Below are 17,868 nucleotides of genomic sequence, written 5' to 3'. Positions count from 1 at the left end.
GCAAACCTAATTGAGGACCAGGTTTAAGTCAGGTAACGAAGATAAAGACTCGGCATGACCAACTTTTAATCACGTTATGATATTTAAAGACTTATGTTTTATAAGAAATCAACAATGGTTATCATTGTTATCACTGACTATCATTATTAATCAGATATCAAGAAATATTGATATTGCTCTGTGGAAGGTACCAATACCAGGCAAAGGGAGATACAAGGACAGCCCTTGTTCTCAAAGAGTCCTTTATTATAAGCCATTACTTTTCCTCCTCTGTTCTAAGCATGCTACATATAAGGTTATCCAATAACAGTGCCATCCAGGGCACTGTTTTTTTTTTTGAGACGGAGTCTCGCTCTGTCACCCAGGCTGGAGTGCAGTGACGCAATCTCGGCTCACTGCGAGCTCCGCCTCTCAGGTTCACGCCATTCTCCTGTCTCAGCCTCCTGAGTAGCTGGGACTACAGGTGCCCGCCACCATGCCTGGCTAATTTTCTGTATTTTTAGTAGAGACGGGGTTTCACCGTGTTGGCCAGGATAGTCTCGATCTCCTGACCTGGTGATCCATCCACCTCAGCCTCCCAAAGTGCTGGGATTACAGGCGTGAGCCACCGTGCCCAGTCCATCCAGGGGTATCTTAAGCCAAGCAGTAACAGAACAGTCAGGATCTACACCTACTATTAAGGTGTTTCATGCTTCCACTTTTACCGTTTTCATTTGGCAAAGAAATCCTGATCACAATAATGTAAAAACATTTAGAGACTTAAGAACTGCTATCAGTATCATCTCCTTCTACTCACTCTTGTCCATGGATCATGGATGCCATAAAATCTGCTAACCGAATTCCTTTTTGCAGCATACCACTTAATTGCAGGAAAAGCTCAAACTCAAATGTGTAATTATTTAAAGCCAAGCCTCACTTCAAATTGAGGTATTTGGGTTCAGAAAAATTCCTCCCCAAAATTCTACTCTGGTATTAGAAAAATCACAATTGCAAGCCACAGAATATTAAAATCACAACTTTGGCAAAATATCAGGATCACTTCAGAGGTGAGATTTGAACTTCAGCACCCAAAACCAAAAATACAATGTTATAATCCTATAATATCACTCTCTTCTGTGATTATGAAGGCCTCTTAAATACTAAGAACAGAAAGGGGGACAAAGCCTCTATTTTTCTCCTCTCCACGCACAACTCAGTCCCAACGTTCCGAATATATGCATGTTCTGTAACAACAAGCTACCTTCAAAATGCCCAAGTAATTACAGGTTCAGGTCAAGAACTCCAGACCATATTGATTACATCTCTATGCAAGAAGGACCCTCCAGCACCATTTGTATCCATGATAACAGGGACAGCTTTTAAGGATCTGTGACATTAAGAATTTTCAGTCATATCAATGCCAGGAATGGAAAGCCAATGACCAGTCAGGCCTGTCAGTTGTTGCCTAAAGCAATAAGGACAAGCTGGGAATTCATCACACTGGAACTTCATCTGCCAGCTGCATTCACACATTTTCACCACCTGAATAGTTGATTCTCTTCAACTCCCACGTGGCTCATTTCAGCATACAGTGTTTTGAAATGAATATTTGATTAGGCAGGGTAGAAAGAGGTTTGGACTTATCTGAGGTGTCACCATAATGCACTTTAAGTAATTTTAAGTATCAGCAGCTAGGTGTCCTAGGTCCTGTTCTTTGACTATTGCTGAAATGGACCTGTGATCCTAATTAAAGAAGATTAAATGAGATGAGACATGTGGTAAGACCTAGCACAGTGTTGGGCACCTGTTTATAAATTAATACTGGTTTCCCATTTCTTTTACTTCTGTCTATTGAAAAATATCCTGAAGATTCCTCATAGAGCCTCTTGATTATTCAGAGATGGGGATCTCACACTGCCAAGGAAACTTAAAAATCATCCTGCTACTTTTCCAATTTCTCGTTTTATCAAAAGTCTAAACCATCACTTAAATATAAACCTAAGAAATAAAGAGGCCAGTCACAGTGGCTCAGGCCTGTAATCTCAGCACTTTGGGAGGCCGAGGCAGGTGGATCACAAGGTCAGGAGATCGAGACCATCCTGGCTAACACAGTGAAACCTCGTCTCTACTAAAAATACAAAAAATTAGCTGGGCGTGGTGGTGGGCGCCTGTAGTCCCAGCTACTCGGGAGGCTGAGGCAAGAGAATGGCATGAACCCGGGAGGTGGAGCTTGCAGTGAGCTGAGATCACACCACTGCACTCCAGCCTGGACGACAGAGCGAGACTCAGTCTCAAAAAAGAAAAAAGAAAAAAAAAAAAGAAATAAACAGAGTAGGCTTCTTAAAATTCCTTCCTTATGTTTAGATCTGAACAGTTTGATTATAATATGTCTAGGTATGGTTTTCTTTGTGTTTATTAATATTTCACTCAGCATACACTGAGTTTCTTAAAACTTTGACTTATGTCTTTCATTAATTTTGGAAAATTCTCAACCCTTCATGTATTTCTTTTGCCATATCCTCTTCTTTTCTTCCATGTATGTGAAATAATTACACAGATGTTAGACAGTTTTATATTGCTATAGTTTGATATACCACTCACGCTGAGTTCTATTTTATTTCAGTATTTTTCTCTCTGTCCTTCAGTTTTGATAAATTTTTACTTATCGTCATTATACTTAATAGTGAAATAATAAACCCATCCTCCTAGGATTGAGAAGAAAATAAGAATATTCAATATCATCATTTCTATTTGACATTGTAGTGGAGGTTTAAGCAAGTGTAATATGGGAGAAAGATAAATATAAAGATTAAAAAGAAATAAAACCATCTTTATTTGCAGATGACATGATTACACAGTAGAAAATCCAAGAGATTCTACTATTAGAATGAATAAATGAATTTGGAAAAGTTGCTGGATACCAGTTCATTTTTTGTTTTGAGACAAGGTTTCTCCTCTGTCACCCAAGCTAGAGTGCAGTGATGCAGGCTTGGCTCACTGTAGCCTCGACCTCCTGGGCTCAAGCAATCCTCCCACCTCAGCCTCCCAGGTAGCTAGGACTACAGGTGCATGCCACCACACTCAGCTAATTTTTTTTTTTTTTTTTTTTTTTTGAGACGGAGTCTCGCTCTGTCGCCCAGGCTGGAGTGCAGTGGCGCAATCTCGGCTCACTGCAAGCTCTGCCTCCCTGGTTCACGCCATTCTCCTGCCTCAGCCTCCCGAGTAGCTGGAACTACAGGCGCCCGCCACGACGCCTGGCTAATTTTTTTGTATTTTTAGTAGAGACGGGGTTTCACCGTGTTAGCCAGGATGGTCTTGATCTCCTGACCTCTTGATCCGCCCACCTCGGTCTCCCAAAGTGCTGGGATTACAGGCGTGAGCCACCACGCCCGGCCCACTCAGCTAATTTTTTAATTTTTTTTTTTGTAGAGACGAGGTCTTACTATATTGCCCAGGCTGGGATACAAGTTTATTATACAGAAAAGTATTTTATTCTATATGCTATAAAGAAAACTGACAAGTGAAATAAAAACGTGCTACAGTTATTATCGTCAAAACGTAATAATAGAAAGAAAAAACTTTTATAAAAGATGTGTAAGACTTCTACATTGAAACTTATCAAGGAGAAATTAAAGAAGGCTTAAATAAGTGAATAGTTATAAAAGTTTATATTTTGCCTGTAATCTCAGCTACTCAGAGGCTGAGGCACAAGAATCACTTGAACCCTGGAGGTGGAGGTTGCAGTGAACCTATATCACACCACTGCACTCCAGCCTGGACAACAGAGTAAGATTCCAACTCAAAAAATTAAAAAAGCTTGTTTTGAAAGATTTAGTATTTTTAAGATGTCAATACTTCCAAATTTGATATACAGATTCAATGAAATCCCAATCCAATCTCATCTGAATTTCTGTAGAAATAAAAAAACAAGCTAGTAATTTAATATATGTGTGTGTGTGTGTGTGTGTGTGTGTGTGTGTGTGTGTGTGTACGAGAATATGCATACCAGTGGTTTTCAAACATTTTAAAATTCAGGATCCCGGTGTGCTTAAAAAAACTCAGGACCCCGGCCAGGTGCGGTGGCTAATACCTGTAATCCCAGCACTTTGGGAAGCCAAGGTGGGCAGATCACTTGAGCTCAGAAGTTCAAGACCAGCCTGGCCAACATGGTGAAACCTTGTCTCTACTAAAAATACAAAAATTAGCCGGGCATGGTGGCGCATGCCTGGAGTCCCAGTTACTTGGGAAGCTGAGGCAGGAGAAGCACTTGAACCTGGAGGCAGAGGTTGCAATGAACCGAGATCTTTGCACCACTGCACTCCAACCTGGGTGACAGAGCGAGATTGTCTCAAAAAAACAAACGACAACAACAACAAAAAACCCAGGACCTCAAAGATCTTTGGTTTATATGTACTATATCTATCAACATTTAATACAATTATGTATCAGCTAATTTTAAAACAATGATAAAGCCTCTGTGTAGAAATATAAATTACGTTCTATATAAAAATATTTTCTAAACAAAAAGTAGTGAGAAAAGTAACATTTTTATGAGAAAATCCTCTAATAGACAACAGCTAGATTCTCATATCTGCTATTGCATTCTATCTGTTCTGATATGCTGTTTTGGTTGACGTACACAAAGAAAAGTTGGTCTAACTCAAATATGTAACACTAAAAGACAAAGTATATTAATAGCATTTTCAGGTTCTGGGGATATTCTTCCTTGATATGATCCTTAACAAACTAGTTGCAGTGTGGAATCTGAAACCATATCAATTAACTTTCATATTCTATTACATTAAAATCCTTTGTCCTATCTTGCATTTGGAATGAGTCCTTTACTCTTGCATGATTTTGTAACATGAAACTGGTCATTTGGAAAATGTTACAGATGTTCCAAATACTGATATATTTTAATATCTATTATGTAAAAAATCATATTAGTTAATATCACTACTTATTTAATGAGAAATTTTTTTTTAAGACAGAGTTTCACTCTTGTTGCCAAGGCTGGAGTGCAGTGGCACGAGCTTGGCTCACTGCAACCTCTGTCTCCCAGGTTCAAGCGATTCTCCTGCCTCAGCCTCCCAAGTAGCTGGGATTACAAGCACGCACCACCACACCCAGCTAATTTTTTGTATTTAGTAGAGACAGGGTTTCACCATGTTGGTCAGGCTGGTCTTGAACTAACCTCAGGTGATCCACCCGCCTTGGCCTCCCAAAGTACTGGGATTATATGCATGTGCCATCGTGCCCGGCCGAGAAATGTCTTTAAATATTGGGACTCTGTTAAGCAGACAATGCTGGATACAAGGTTTTCAAATTTTTAATTTTCAATTGAAAGCTAGAATGTTATTATTGGTAATAAATATTGTTAGTTGTTTTCTTCAAAGTGACAGGGTTTGCTTATTTTTGAGAAAATTTCTGCCAAATGCCCATGTCTGAATAAACATAGTTGTTTTATTCAGATAAAATGGTATTCCATGAAAAGAGTTGCTAGTTCAGTTTACAAACCACAATGGCTTTCCCTCAAGACAACTATTGTGCATTCATTCCCACTTGATATACAGAATATTAAGAAGTTACACAAGGATCAAAACTTAATAAAATTAAAGTTGATGATTTTTACTGCTTCAAAGATATTCTTAGGTGAATACAGCTTAAAAAAGAACTCTAAGTAGGTAGCAGAGGCTACTAGCATAGTCAGGTGCCATTGCCTTTACTATGATAACAGGCCACCAGTTTTATCCACAATTGCTTCTGCACCATCTATACTAAATTTCACCACAGTAGAAAAAACAAAGGCAAATAATAACTTGGTACTAGTATAAAAATAATTCTGACTTAATAGACCACTTGAAAGTGTCATGGGAATTCCCAGAGTTCTGTGGACCACACTTTGAAAAACCACTGGTGTGTTCGTACAAACGCACATGAGATGCAAAGGCCCTGGAATAGCCAAGATAACCCGAATGAAAAGCAAAGGTGGAGGCCTTAAAATATGAGACTTCAAAACTTACTAAACATCTACAGTAATTAAGACAGTACAATGTGGGTAAAAAGACAGCTATATAAATCAGTGTAACAGAATAAAGAACCCAAGAAAAAATAAAAATTTTAAAAAGGCATCAGTGCAATTCATAAAAGGAAAGGCGTATCTTTTTGATAAACAGTGAGGGAGCAACTGGAAGAAACTAAACCCCTTGATCCCTGCCCTACATCAAAATAAAATTTTTGTTTGTTTGTTTAGACAAGGTCTTGCTCTGCCACCTAGGTTAGAGTGCAGTGGCGCGATCACAGCTCACTGCAGCCTCAACCTCCCAGGCTTAAGTGATCCTCCCATCTCAGCCTCCTAAGTAGCTGGGACAACAGGTGTGCACCACCATGCCTGGCTAATTTTTGTACTTTCTGTACAGACAGGGTTTCGCTGTGTTGCCCAGGCTGGTCTCAAACTCCTAAGCTCATGCAATCTGCCCATTTGGGCCTCCCAAAGTGGGATTATAGGCATAAGCCACCACGCCTGACTACTCACAATAAAAAATTAATTTGAAAAGGATCATAGTCCTAAATGTGAAGGCTAAAACTATACAATTTCTAGAAAAGAGTTATCTCTTCAAGACTGGAGGGGCTGGGCACAGTGGCTCACACTTGTAATCCCAGCACTTTGGGAGGCCGAGGCAGGCAGATCACCTGAGGTCAGGAGCTCGAGACCAGCCTGGCCAACATAATGAAACCTCATCTCTACTAAAAATACAAAATATTAGCTGAGCGTGGTAGTGGGCACCTGTAGTCCCAGCTGCTCGGGAGGCTGAGGCAGGATAATCACTTTGAACCTGGGAGACAGAAGTTGTAGTGAGCTGAGATCATGCCACTGCACTCCAGCCTCAGTGACAGAGTGAGACTCTGTCTCAAAAAAAAAAAAAAAAAAAAAAAAAAAAAGACTGGACAAAAGATTTTGTTTGTGAAAACATAAAAGGAAAAAACAATGAAAAAATTAGATTTTTGCTTGTCAAAAGACACCATTAAGAAAGTGAAAATGCAATTAACTGAAAGAAAATATTTGCAATGCACATATGTCACAAAAGGCCCATATCCAGAATATTTAAAGAACACTTGGTATTCAATAAAGACAACATATCTAATAAAAATCAGTGAGTTAACTAGGACATTACAAAAGATGATATCCAAATGGCCAATTGAGTATATTAAAGATGCTCAATATCATTGCTCAGCTGAGAAAAGCAAATTCAAACCATAGTTCACATCCACTGGAATGCTTAAAATAAAGATCAGTAATATCAAGTGTTGATGAGAATGTGGAGCAACTGGAATGCTCATGCATTGCTGATAAGAATGCAAAATGGTACAGTCATTTTGGAAGACGTGTTGGCAGTTCCTAATAAAGTTAAACATATGCCTACTTTGTGATCCAGCAATTCCAGTACTAGGGATATGCCCAAAGGAAATGTATGCATATGTCGAAGAGAGAGAGAGAGAGAGAGACAGACAGACAGACAGACAGACAGACTTATAAAAAAATGTTTATAGCAGCTTTATTCCTAATAGCCAAAAGCTGGAAATGACAGAATAATGGATATATAAACTGTGGTATATTTGCAGAATGGAACACTACACTGCAATATTAAAAATGAACTAGTGATACATGTAATACCTGGATGAATCTCAAACAAATTAAGTTGAGCAAAAGAGGTTAGATACAAAAGCATAGACACAAGATGATTCCAATCACATGAAGTTTAATACAGGCAAAGCTAACCTGTGATGATAAAAGTGGTTACCTCTAGGTCACAGGTAGTATTAACTGGAAGGGGCATAAGAAACTTTCTGGGTTGATGGAAATATTCTATGTTTTTATGTAAGTGGTGGCTAACTGAGTATAAAAATTCATCAAGCTGTATGATTAAAACGTGCATTTTTGCTATACCCAAATTACACCCTAATTTTAAAAACATCTTCAGAGGTGCTTGAAAACACAGGTTTATCCATGCTTCAAGCTGAAAGGGACTCCGCTGAGACTAGAACTAACAAAGATCCATAAATTAGTGGTCATTATTCTTTCCTTAACACCAAGCTTCCAGAACAAGACTTTTCTCTGGAACAACTATTTTCATTTTGATTATTTACTTTAGCCTTTCTGTGACAGTTCTCAACAATATCCAGAGGGAATATCAGGAGCTCTGGTTCTGACTAGTTGACCAAGTGGGGTCCCAAGCTGCTCTTTAATTGCCTACTGGGCTTACTATTCAATGGAGAGGGGCTCTTTGTTTGTTTCTAAGTTTATAGATGGCACCTATAAGCATAAGCCTCTCAGGCTCTTACACACAGTTTAAAATAGTGTTGCACTAACAGTTTGACACTCATGTCACTAAGACAAATGGAATTCCCGGTTCAGACTTAAACAAATTCTAATAGTGCCCCCAACCTTGTCCCCCTGCCACCATAGTCTGATGCAACAGACTACATAAACAGTCCAGCCCTGTATGAGAGGCAGAGTAAATGTACAAAAGTGAAAAGTTGGGTCTTTGGTCAAAAAGTCCCATGTAAATATGTGGAACCCTAGTATATCAACAGTGAGAAGCATTGCATCAATTCCCTCTCAAAATGCTTAGGAAAGATTTAAAGCCATGTCAAGGACCTGGTGCTTGCAATACAGAAAGCATAGGCAAGGTTTTAGCTGACACAAAGATTTATTCAAAGAAGCAATGTGTCATCAGAAGACACTTTCCCAACAGCTTCTTCTACTTCTGTTTACTGTTTCTTCATCTTCAAATGGGGCTATCATTTTTTCTTAATTGTGCTGAACTAAAATTTTCCTCATTGTTAACTTGACTTTGGTCTTCTAACATCCTATACATACTAGAAAGAAGAAAGGGCCAGGCGCAATGGCTCACGCCTGTAATCCCAGCACTTTGGGAGGCCGAGGAGGGTGGATCGCGAGGTCAGTAGTCTGAGACCAGCCTGAGCAACATGGTGAAACCCCATCTCTACTAAAATACAAAAGTTAGCCGGGCGTGGTGGCGCATGCCTGCAATCCCAGCTACTCGGGAGGCTGAGGCAGGAGAATTGCTTGAACCCGGGAGGCAGAGGTTGCAGTGAGCCAAGATCACGCCACTGCACTCCAGCCTGGGCAACACAGTGAGATTCCATCTCAAAAAAACAGAAAGACAAGACAAGGAAAGGAAAGGGAAGGAAAGGAAAGGAAAGGAAAGGAAAGGAAAGGAAAGGAAAGGAAAGGAAAGGAAAGGAAAGGAAAGGAAAGGAAAGGAAAGGAAAGGAAAGGGAAAGAAAGAAGAATAAGAGGAATGTTTAAATCAGAAGAGGAGAGATATAGCTGAGCATTTTCCTTATGGGCAAATAAGGTCTTTTCTCTATGTTCTTAATCTCTAAAACTTACTTTTGATTTTATACAGACAGTAGATAGTCAAAAGATTAGAATTAATTTAATGTACACATTTACTCATTTCTAATATAAAAGCCAATCTTAATATTTGAGTTTGAATATTTTTTCCCCTCTGAGGGATTGTTCACAGGTCAGGGCTGAGCCTTCTTTTAATTTCACTCTTATCCTTAATCCTCTTACTGATCCCACACAAGCTTTCAGTACCCAAGGTACATGCCCTGGAGTTTTCGTCACTTTATAATCATCAAGAATCTCTGAAACTCTATTAATTGAAAATCACATCATTTATTCAAAAAATATCTTAATATTTCTGAAGAACTTTATATTCAGGAGTTACTTTAGGAAATAATTTGAACACAACCCTTCCAAAAAAGGTGGTAAAAAAAAGTTTTACATAGGGACTCTTAATCTTCTTTTACTGATGTAGAAGTGAATGGCATGGTAGGAGAATGACTTGAAGGTTTCAGCAAAAGTTCAAGACTATGATTATAAAGTCATGGCTTTTTTCACTCAGTTCTAGCTTTAAGACCATGGAGCTATGTGGCCACATCATTGTAGACTGAACAATGTCTCTCACTAATCTCTTTATTTTTACCATCAGCATCTCTGTGCCTCTGACAGCCTTTAAGAAATAGTACCTAAGTCGGCCTCAGATTGGAATGGCAACTGTCGATACAGTGAAATATAATCTTAGAATAGTCTTCCCCCACTGGGCGTGGTGGTTCACACCTGTAATCCCAGCACTTCAGGAGGCCGAGTGGGTGGATCACCTGAGGTCAGAAGTTCGAGACTAGCCTAGCCAACACGGTGAAACCCCATCTCTACCAAAAATACAAAAAATTAGCCGGGCGTGGTGGTGCATGCCTGTTAATTCCAGCTACTTGGGAGGCTGAGGCAGGAGAATCACTTGAACCAGGGAGGCGGAAGTTGCAGTGAGCTGAGATGGTGCCATTGCACTCCAGCCTGGGCGACGGAGCGAGACTCCGTCTCAAAAAAAAAAAAAAAAAAAAGAGTGAAACTCCGTCTCGAAGAAGAAAAAAAAAAAAGAATACACTTCCCCCAGTCCATGAACAAAATCTCTATATGATAAAAGAATGCCTCTATAAGAAGGTCCTTCCAGCACAGATTTGACTGCAAGACAAAATAAAAACTGCTCAAATAACCTCCTTGTCACCTATCTAATCGCACTTCTCTATTAATGAGTATTATTTGTTTTTTTGAAGGTGATGTACCAAATGCCAAATACATAAAGTGGGTATAAATGATCATTATAAAACCAATCAAATCAAACTAGTTTGGGATTTTAAGGGTGTACTTTTCTTCAGTAAACAAGTTATTTTGATAGTGGGGAAAATTAGGTGCTCAACAGGTATCTCCTAAATTAATTATTTTTATTACTTCAATTGTACAACAAAAGTAGCATTTCTCTTGAGTCAAGAACAACAGAAAACCCCAAGTCTGCAACTTTGTCCCTATTTACTGAAATGCTTGATGTAACACTAATACCTTATGATCCAGGGCTGCTCAGGATAAGAAGTCATTTTTCTTATCTGTCACATTGTCCTTCTCACACTACCATCCTCCTCAGGCATGTACACAAACACTGCTTCCACCACACCTCATAACTTTATAAAATGTTTTCTTTAATAGAGTTTGATAAAGATGTCTGCTCTTCATATGAGTCACACATAAGTTTGTCTTTCAATATCAATTATCTGAGTTCTTTGTTAGTAAACATCCATCCCCGTAGTAAAACCACGAATCAGGACAAACAAACTCAGGGTGAACCAGATCTTTCTAGGCTCTTTGATTTGATGACTCAGAAGCAAGGAAAGGTTATCTATTAGGTACAGCCTTCAAGTTTTGGAACAAGAATCATCAGCAATCTGGAAAACAAAGTTCCAACAAGACATTGACAGCTGTCTTTGTGCTTTCTCTTTAGAGGTCCTACACCTTTATCAAAAGAAGGGCACATGTTATAAGATACAAAGAATAGAAAGAAATTCTTAGCTATCTAGCCAAAATGAACGTACAGAAAAATGAATAAATTGATGCAGTGCTTTGGCTAGAAATACTATCAATGATTCATCAACATTGTTGTTCATCAGCTGGACATGGGAAAAAGTGAGCAACTGCCCCAAATCCCATTTGTTCTGGGTAGCCTGTGTCTTAGGTTAAAATCCTATAATGTGTCCATTTCCAAAATGATCTCCTCAGCCAACAATGGAACATCTTACAATTATTTAACCCCCACAAATTTTAGGTAGGATGGTTTTTGTTTTGTTTTGTCCTTTTGAGACACAGCCTTGCTTGGTCACCCAGGCTAGAGTGCATTGGCGCAATCTCAGCTCACTGCAACCTCTGCCTCCCGGGTTCAAGCGATTCTTGTGCCTCAGCCTCCTGAGTAGCTGGGATTACAGGCATGCGAAACCATGCCCAGCTAATTTTTGTATTTTTAGTAGGGATGGGATTTCGCCATGTTAGCCAGGCTGGTCTCAAACACCTGACCTCAAGTGATCCACCGCTTCGCCCTCCCAAAGTGCTAGGATTATAGGTGTGATCCACTGCACCCAGCCGGTATGGTGTCATTAGAATCACCAAAGACAAGATGAGACAGATGTTAAGGGAATAACATCTACTCATCAAGCAGTTATAGAACTGCTGAAAATCGAAAATACTCTATATGTACTTTATAGAGAGACAGTAAGAATCTAGTTTGTAGGTGTCTAAAGGCATAGAATTTACCCTGTGCTTAAATCACTGAAGTTAATAATTTAAAAATATGTATTTTAGGCAATGTGTTTCTTTGCAAAAGCATGAACCAGAGATTACCAGATATTAAGAAATTGTGAAAAAAACCATTACGTGGTAAAAGTGGCACGCTCTGCACACCTCTTTTAGTTTCAATGGAATAACGTTGTTAGATTAATACATAGATATCTAGAAAATAAACTGCAGACCCAAGATTTAAATAAAATATTTTCACTTTAAAAACTGTTATAATTGCCAAAGGATTTAATTATATCACATTAAATTCTATATCTGTGAATAAAGTAATTATATGAAAAATAATTATACTGCCACAAGGTTAGACAGAGCAAGAGCTGTCACTAAAATAGAGGGTTAGGTGTAATATGTGCCATAGGAAAAATTAAAAAGATAATCCATGAAGTCATATAAAATGTTTGAAGGTAATACAGGGCAATGAAGACCAACAGAGGAGGTGCCACACTGGTCGTATCTCCAAGTAACAGGCAATGAAACCTCCAGATAAGCATCTTCCTAATGTGCAGCTGACTCCAATGCATGGATCATAATTAGAGGTGCACTTCCCGGTTCAGAAGCAATTATAAAAATTTATTAGATTCTTTTTAACAGAAGAATATACAACAAAATTTTCCCATAAATATGTTTCCATAAAGAACTCAAATTATTTAGCCTCGATTTTGTTAGACTTGCTACCTTGATTTTTGTTAGCCTAGATGTTGTTTTCCACAGACGTAGAAAGTAATTCTGTTAACAACAGTTGGTCCTATTAAAGTAGATGGACATTCCACAACAACACATTATTCACTCAAAAAATGCGTTAACGTATATTTCTCATTCAAAAGGGATCCGAACCAATTGAGAGGTAACTGAAGACAGAATTACTCATAAAAGTCCAATTCCTTATCTATGAGGCTTCTTTAGCTCAAAGTTAAAGAAAGCGGCACACGTGTTTCACTGTTCTGGTTGTCTTTCAGAAAGGTACCATGGTTTCCTGGAATGAAAACAGGCCTAGAAAAGTAATAATAAAGCTTAGCCACCAATAAGTTCTTTCCTACTCAAAAGATTGGTACTTTCAGGCAGAGAGGGTCAGTGCCATCGAAACTCATACAGTGTATCTCTGATGCAAATTAAGTAATCTTAGGACTACTTACATATCAGATTATTTACATGTAGGATCTAATTCCTTATTCAAAAATCAACTTGAAAACTCTTCTTGCAAAAGGATTTAAATAACAGTTCACTGAAGCTCCTCCCTTGTTGCATGAGATGACTTTACACACAGCTAAGATTGCTACATGATAAATATGGAATGTTGGCCAGACGCAGCGGCTCATGCCTGTAATCCCAACACTTTGGGAGGCTGGGGCAGGTGGATCACCTGAGGTCAGGAGTTCAAGACCAGCCTGACCAACAAGGTGAAACCCCCACCTCTACTAAAAATACAAAAAGTAGCTGGGTGTGGTGGCAGGTGCCTGTAGTCTCAGCTACTCAGGAAGCCGAGATAGGAGAATTGCCTGAACCTGGGAGGCAGAGGCTGCAGTGAGCCAAGATCGTGCCACTGCACTCCAGCCAGCATGGGTGACAGTGGGAGACTCTGTCTCAAAAAAATAAAAAATAAAAAATAAATATATATATATGGAGTGTTACCTCAGAATCTAGTATTGAATGTCTACTTTTAATAACACAAGGTAACTGCTTTAGCAGCATGTGTTCCTAGTTGCTAGTCACTTCACAATAAAACATCAGTAATCTGGTAGTTTAAGAAGGTTTAAAAAGCCCAATCAAGGCCTACTCTTGTAATCTTGAATAAAATACTTCAGATTAAAATATGTAACATTTCCAGGATTCACAATTGTAAATGATCATTCCAAACGAGCACAACAATCTCTTAACATTCTCAGAATGTGACTATAAAAAAGATTTATTGTTTAAGTTCCCCATCTTGATATCTCATTCAGTGCAGGGAAGCAATGATAGCGACTCTACACATTTCCATGCTCATTTCCAGGGGACAACCATGGTTGCCAAGTTAAAGCAGTAGGAACAAGTATGAGTCCTCTAAAGTAATAGTCTACATTAAAAATGAAGGCATAGCCCTAGATGGGGCAGCTCAGTAAGATGCAAGGTACAATCGACTAACCAAAAAATCAGAAAGCTAAGAATATGTATAAAACCCATTAGCTTTGAAACTTAAAAATATATCCATATCCACAGACAGAAGCTTTGGTCTTTTTAAAGTGACCTTCACAAATCAGTTTTGTGTTTGTTTCTATTTTGTTTCACAGTTTAAGCCTCAATCAAATCAGCAGTCTCTAGGGATTTTGAAATCGCTATAGATTAAAATTCTCTCTGACTCAACTGTTTGACTAATGCCGAGTATTTAATAATTCTACTTGAGAGAGAATTTTTGGACAAAATCCTGCCATGTGCTGTCTTCAGATGCTCCCCAGCTGCACTATAAAGCAAGGCATCACTGTCCTTATTTTATCACTTGACTTAGAGATGAGAAAATATATCACTACAGACAATTCTACCATTTAGTAGGCCTGGCTGAAAACAGTTTTATAATACTAATGGAGCAACTATCACCTATAAAGGCAAAGATCTCCTTCTCTGTACTAATGATACATATTCATAGCTTGTTTCCAAGGATAGGAAATTAATAACTGTGATAGACAGGCCAGAGTTAAATTAATGCATTTTTAAACTTGATGCTTTTGATAATAAAATCATTCAAGCTATAGCATTTGGACTCTCTCTGCGTCCACAGATTGGGCACTTTGATACTCAACAGGTTGACTAAATTGAATCCATAGATTGTATTTACGTTCTCTGTCAAGGTTGCTTCTCCACATTTCAGTGATCAAAGGCAAAATAGTCATCAACTCTGTAGCCTTCAATACTGTGTTCATTACATTTAATCAAGTGCCAACTCCACTGCATCATTCACCAACCTTAGGAATGCTGAAAAGCACGGCATTGTTCAGCAACAAATATAGGCACAGTACTGTACTAAAACGCACACACACCACAAAACAAAAAAACAAAGAGGAAAGCAAATAAATGTCATCCTCTACATTGTGCGAGAAAATTAGTTAAAAATGCACAGGACTGTCCAATAAATATTTCAGAGGTGGTTTTCTACCTGAGGCAGCATCAATCACTGTGGAAACTCCCCTTCGATCAGAGACTGGACGGGATGACCCTGGCATGCTGACTGGGTCAGAGCGGACTGGCTGGATCCTGCAATGCAATTTAATTTAATTCACATATATTACTGGCATCAAAACTGTCACTTGCTACAAAAGACCTTAAATCAGGAATGCTGGAGTAGCACAATCCATTAAAGAACCATCCATTCTAAAACAAGACAAACAGGGGAGCTGCAGTCCCTAATTGCTGCACAAGGATAAAGCACTACAAACATTCTCTACACTCTGGACCCCTGCTAACTTATCGTTGTGTGTTATTCCACAGATTGTTAAGGAAGGGACCGAAAAGCTGACATTAATTTAAAGGGAGACAATAAGTAGAATGGGAGAGGAAATAAAACACTGAAAATATTTATACTGAAACCTTTGGGATTTCCAAAGAACACACATGAAGAGTTTTGAGAATCCTGAAATTCACTAATATCACCATAGCTATTAATGTGTTCCATAAAAGGCAGCAATGTGTAATTTCAAATTTTGAGATGCTCCATTAAAATCCTTAATGAAAGTTACTTTACATCTGACAGTAAGCATAGGATAACAAAGATGTACTGTGGCTGGGGTGGGTCACTACTAACTGAGCTACCTTTATAAAATTACCAACTAGCATACAAGAATCAACTAGAACCTAAGTAAACATGCAAATTACTACACACAATTTAAAGTTGCTTAAGAATAATAAACATCCATCCTGGCTAACACGGTGAAGCCCCGTCTCTACTAAAAACGCAAAAATTAGCTGGGTGTGGTGGCATGCACCTATAGTCCCAGCTACTCAGGAGGCTGAGGCAGGAGAACTGCTTGAACCCAAGAAGCAGAGGTTGCAATAAACATATAAATGCCAAATGCTGAGTGTTTCTTTCCAGCTGCATTAGAATAAATACTATTAACATAAAAGTATCTGGAAGATTAAAAGATCTGAAAGTCCCAGGCAACTTAGTGAAACAAAAACTTATTACAATATATGCATGCATTTCTGGTAATTCATTCATACAGTAAGTATTTACTGAATGTTAATTGCATGTAGGCATTACTCTGAGAACAAGCAGAAACAAAACATAAAAATACAGACCAACGTGTATATATATGACATAGCACATGAACATTCATGACAATGCAAAATAAAACTAAAGTGTAAATATGAACGACATAAATAATAAAAGCTCAGATTGAGGAGATGGGGGAATACATGCAGGGTCCACATCAGATAGTGATCTTGTAGAGCTGGAACAGGGATTAGGTCTGTATATATTAATAGTATATATGCATAATGAAGAGGAGCAAGAAATGCCCTTTAAGCACAGGACTACAACATGCAGAAACTTAGATTAGTGACTGAATACGACAGATTCAGGGCATCTTGAAGTGCATGATTTGGCTGAAGTATAGGGTTCATAAAGGCTAGATGGAAGATAAAAAGTTCATAAAAAACGTGGGGCAGATGACAGAAGCCTGAAATGCCAAGTATGAACTGCAGACTAGTTATGAAATGCATGCATTTGTTGTGAGGAAGAAGAAAAAGGAGGGAGGTATAGGATGATCTATTACTGGAAGGTGAAAATACTGATTAACAAATATTGATCACTGCTATGTAGGACTACCCAACATTCATTCCACCCCAGCTAACTTTTCTAAGCCAATCATGGTAATCTCATCACATCTTGGCAGTGGTTAGTTAGGAGATAGGTAAGCCTAAGCTAATGTGGGCCAGTTAGAAAAGAGAAGTTTATTTAAAGTGTCTGGAAAAGAAGTTTCCTTGTTCTTGAGAGCAACGAAAAGCTAGCCTCTTAGATATGGTCGGTTCATTCAAAGTTATGCCCCCTTCTAGTCTAAACAACTTCCTATGTGGGCTAATACATTTCCTATAGTTAGTCAATTTATATTGGGGTTTCTGAATAATTCAGAGTTGGAGGTAGGGTGTGAATGGGGCCCACAGATGAAGCAAGATTGGCCATAAGTTGATAGCTGAAGCTGGACAACAGATATATGGGGCCTTATTCTATTTTTCCTTTTATTTTATACATGCTTGAATTTTCTTCATAATTAAAAAAAGAGAAAAAGTGGTTAGGATGATGGAAACGTTCTGAAATTAGTGGGATGGATGCCAAATATAGTGAATATACTAAAACCCACTGAATTGTACATTTTAAAACTGGTAAATTTCATGTTATATGAATTATATCTCAGTTAAATAAAATAAAATAAATGATAACCAATTTCTGAGGAGCTAATCTTCTGTGGAAAGAGAGGCTTTGCATACTCAGCATTTTTACATTCTATGTTTCTCAGGTCTGTTAGCAAATATTTCATTGCCCCTTCTTTTTAAACACCTGCTCTGGGTAGGGAGCTTGCCTGATTCCCTTATGGATGGGAGTCAACACTACGCCTGCCTGTTTCCCATTTTGGTTAGGGGGCAGGGAGGAAGATTACACTGCACTACATATTATTATTGGTATCCTATGGGGTACAGGACAGTGTACTAGG

General features: G+C 38.5%; 1 protein-coding gene across 1 annotated transcript in view; it reads right to left on the bottom strand.

Annotated features, from left to right (window-relative positions):
* Positions 1–17,868, bottom strand: part of BCAS3 (BCAS3 microtubule associated cell migration factor) — a 703,975-nt gene that overhangs the window by 290,798 nt on the left and 395,309 nt on the right. The window contains exon 23 of the mRNA XM_058445347.1: positions 15,318–15,415. Within this exon, the coding sequence (XP_058301330.1) occupies positions 15,318–15,415 (98 nt within the window). The remainder of the gene's footprint in view (positions 1–15,317; positions 15,416–17,868) is intronic.

The sequence above is a fragment of the Hylobates moloch genome, unplaced genomic scaffold (assembly GCF_009828535.3).
Source record: "Hylobates moloch isolate HMO894 unplaced genomic scaffold, HMol_V3 SCAFFOLD_10, whole genome shotgun sequence".
Lineage (NCBI taxonomy): Eukaryota > Metazoa > Chordata > Mammalia > Primates > Hylobatidae > Hylobates > Hylobates moloch.
This window is presented reverse-complemented; position numbering and strand designations above follow the sequence as displayed.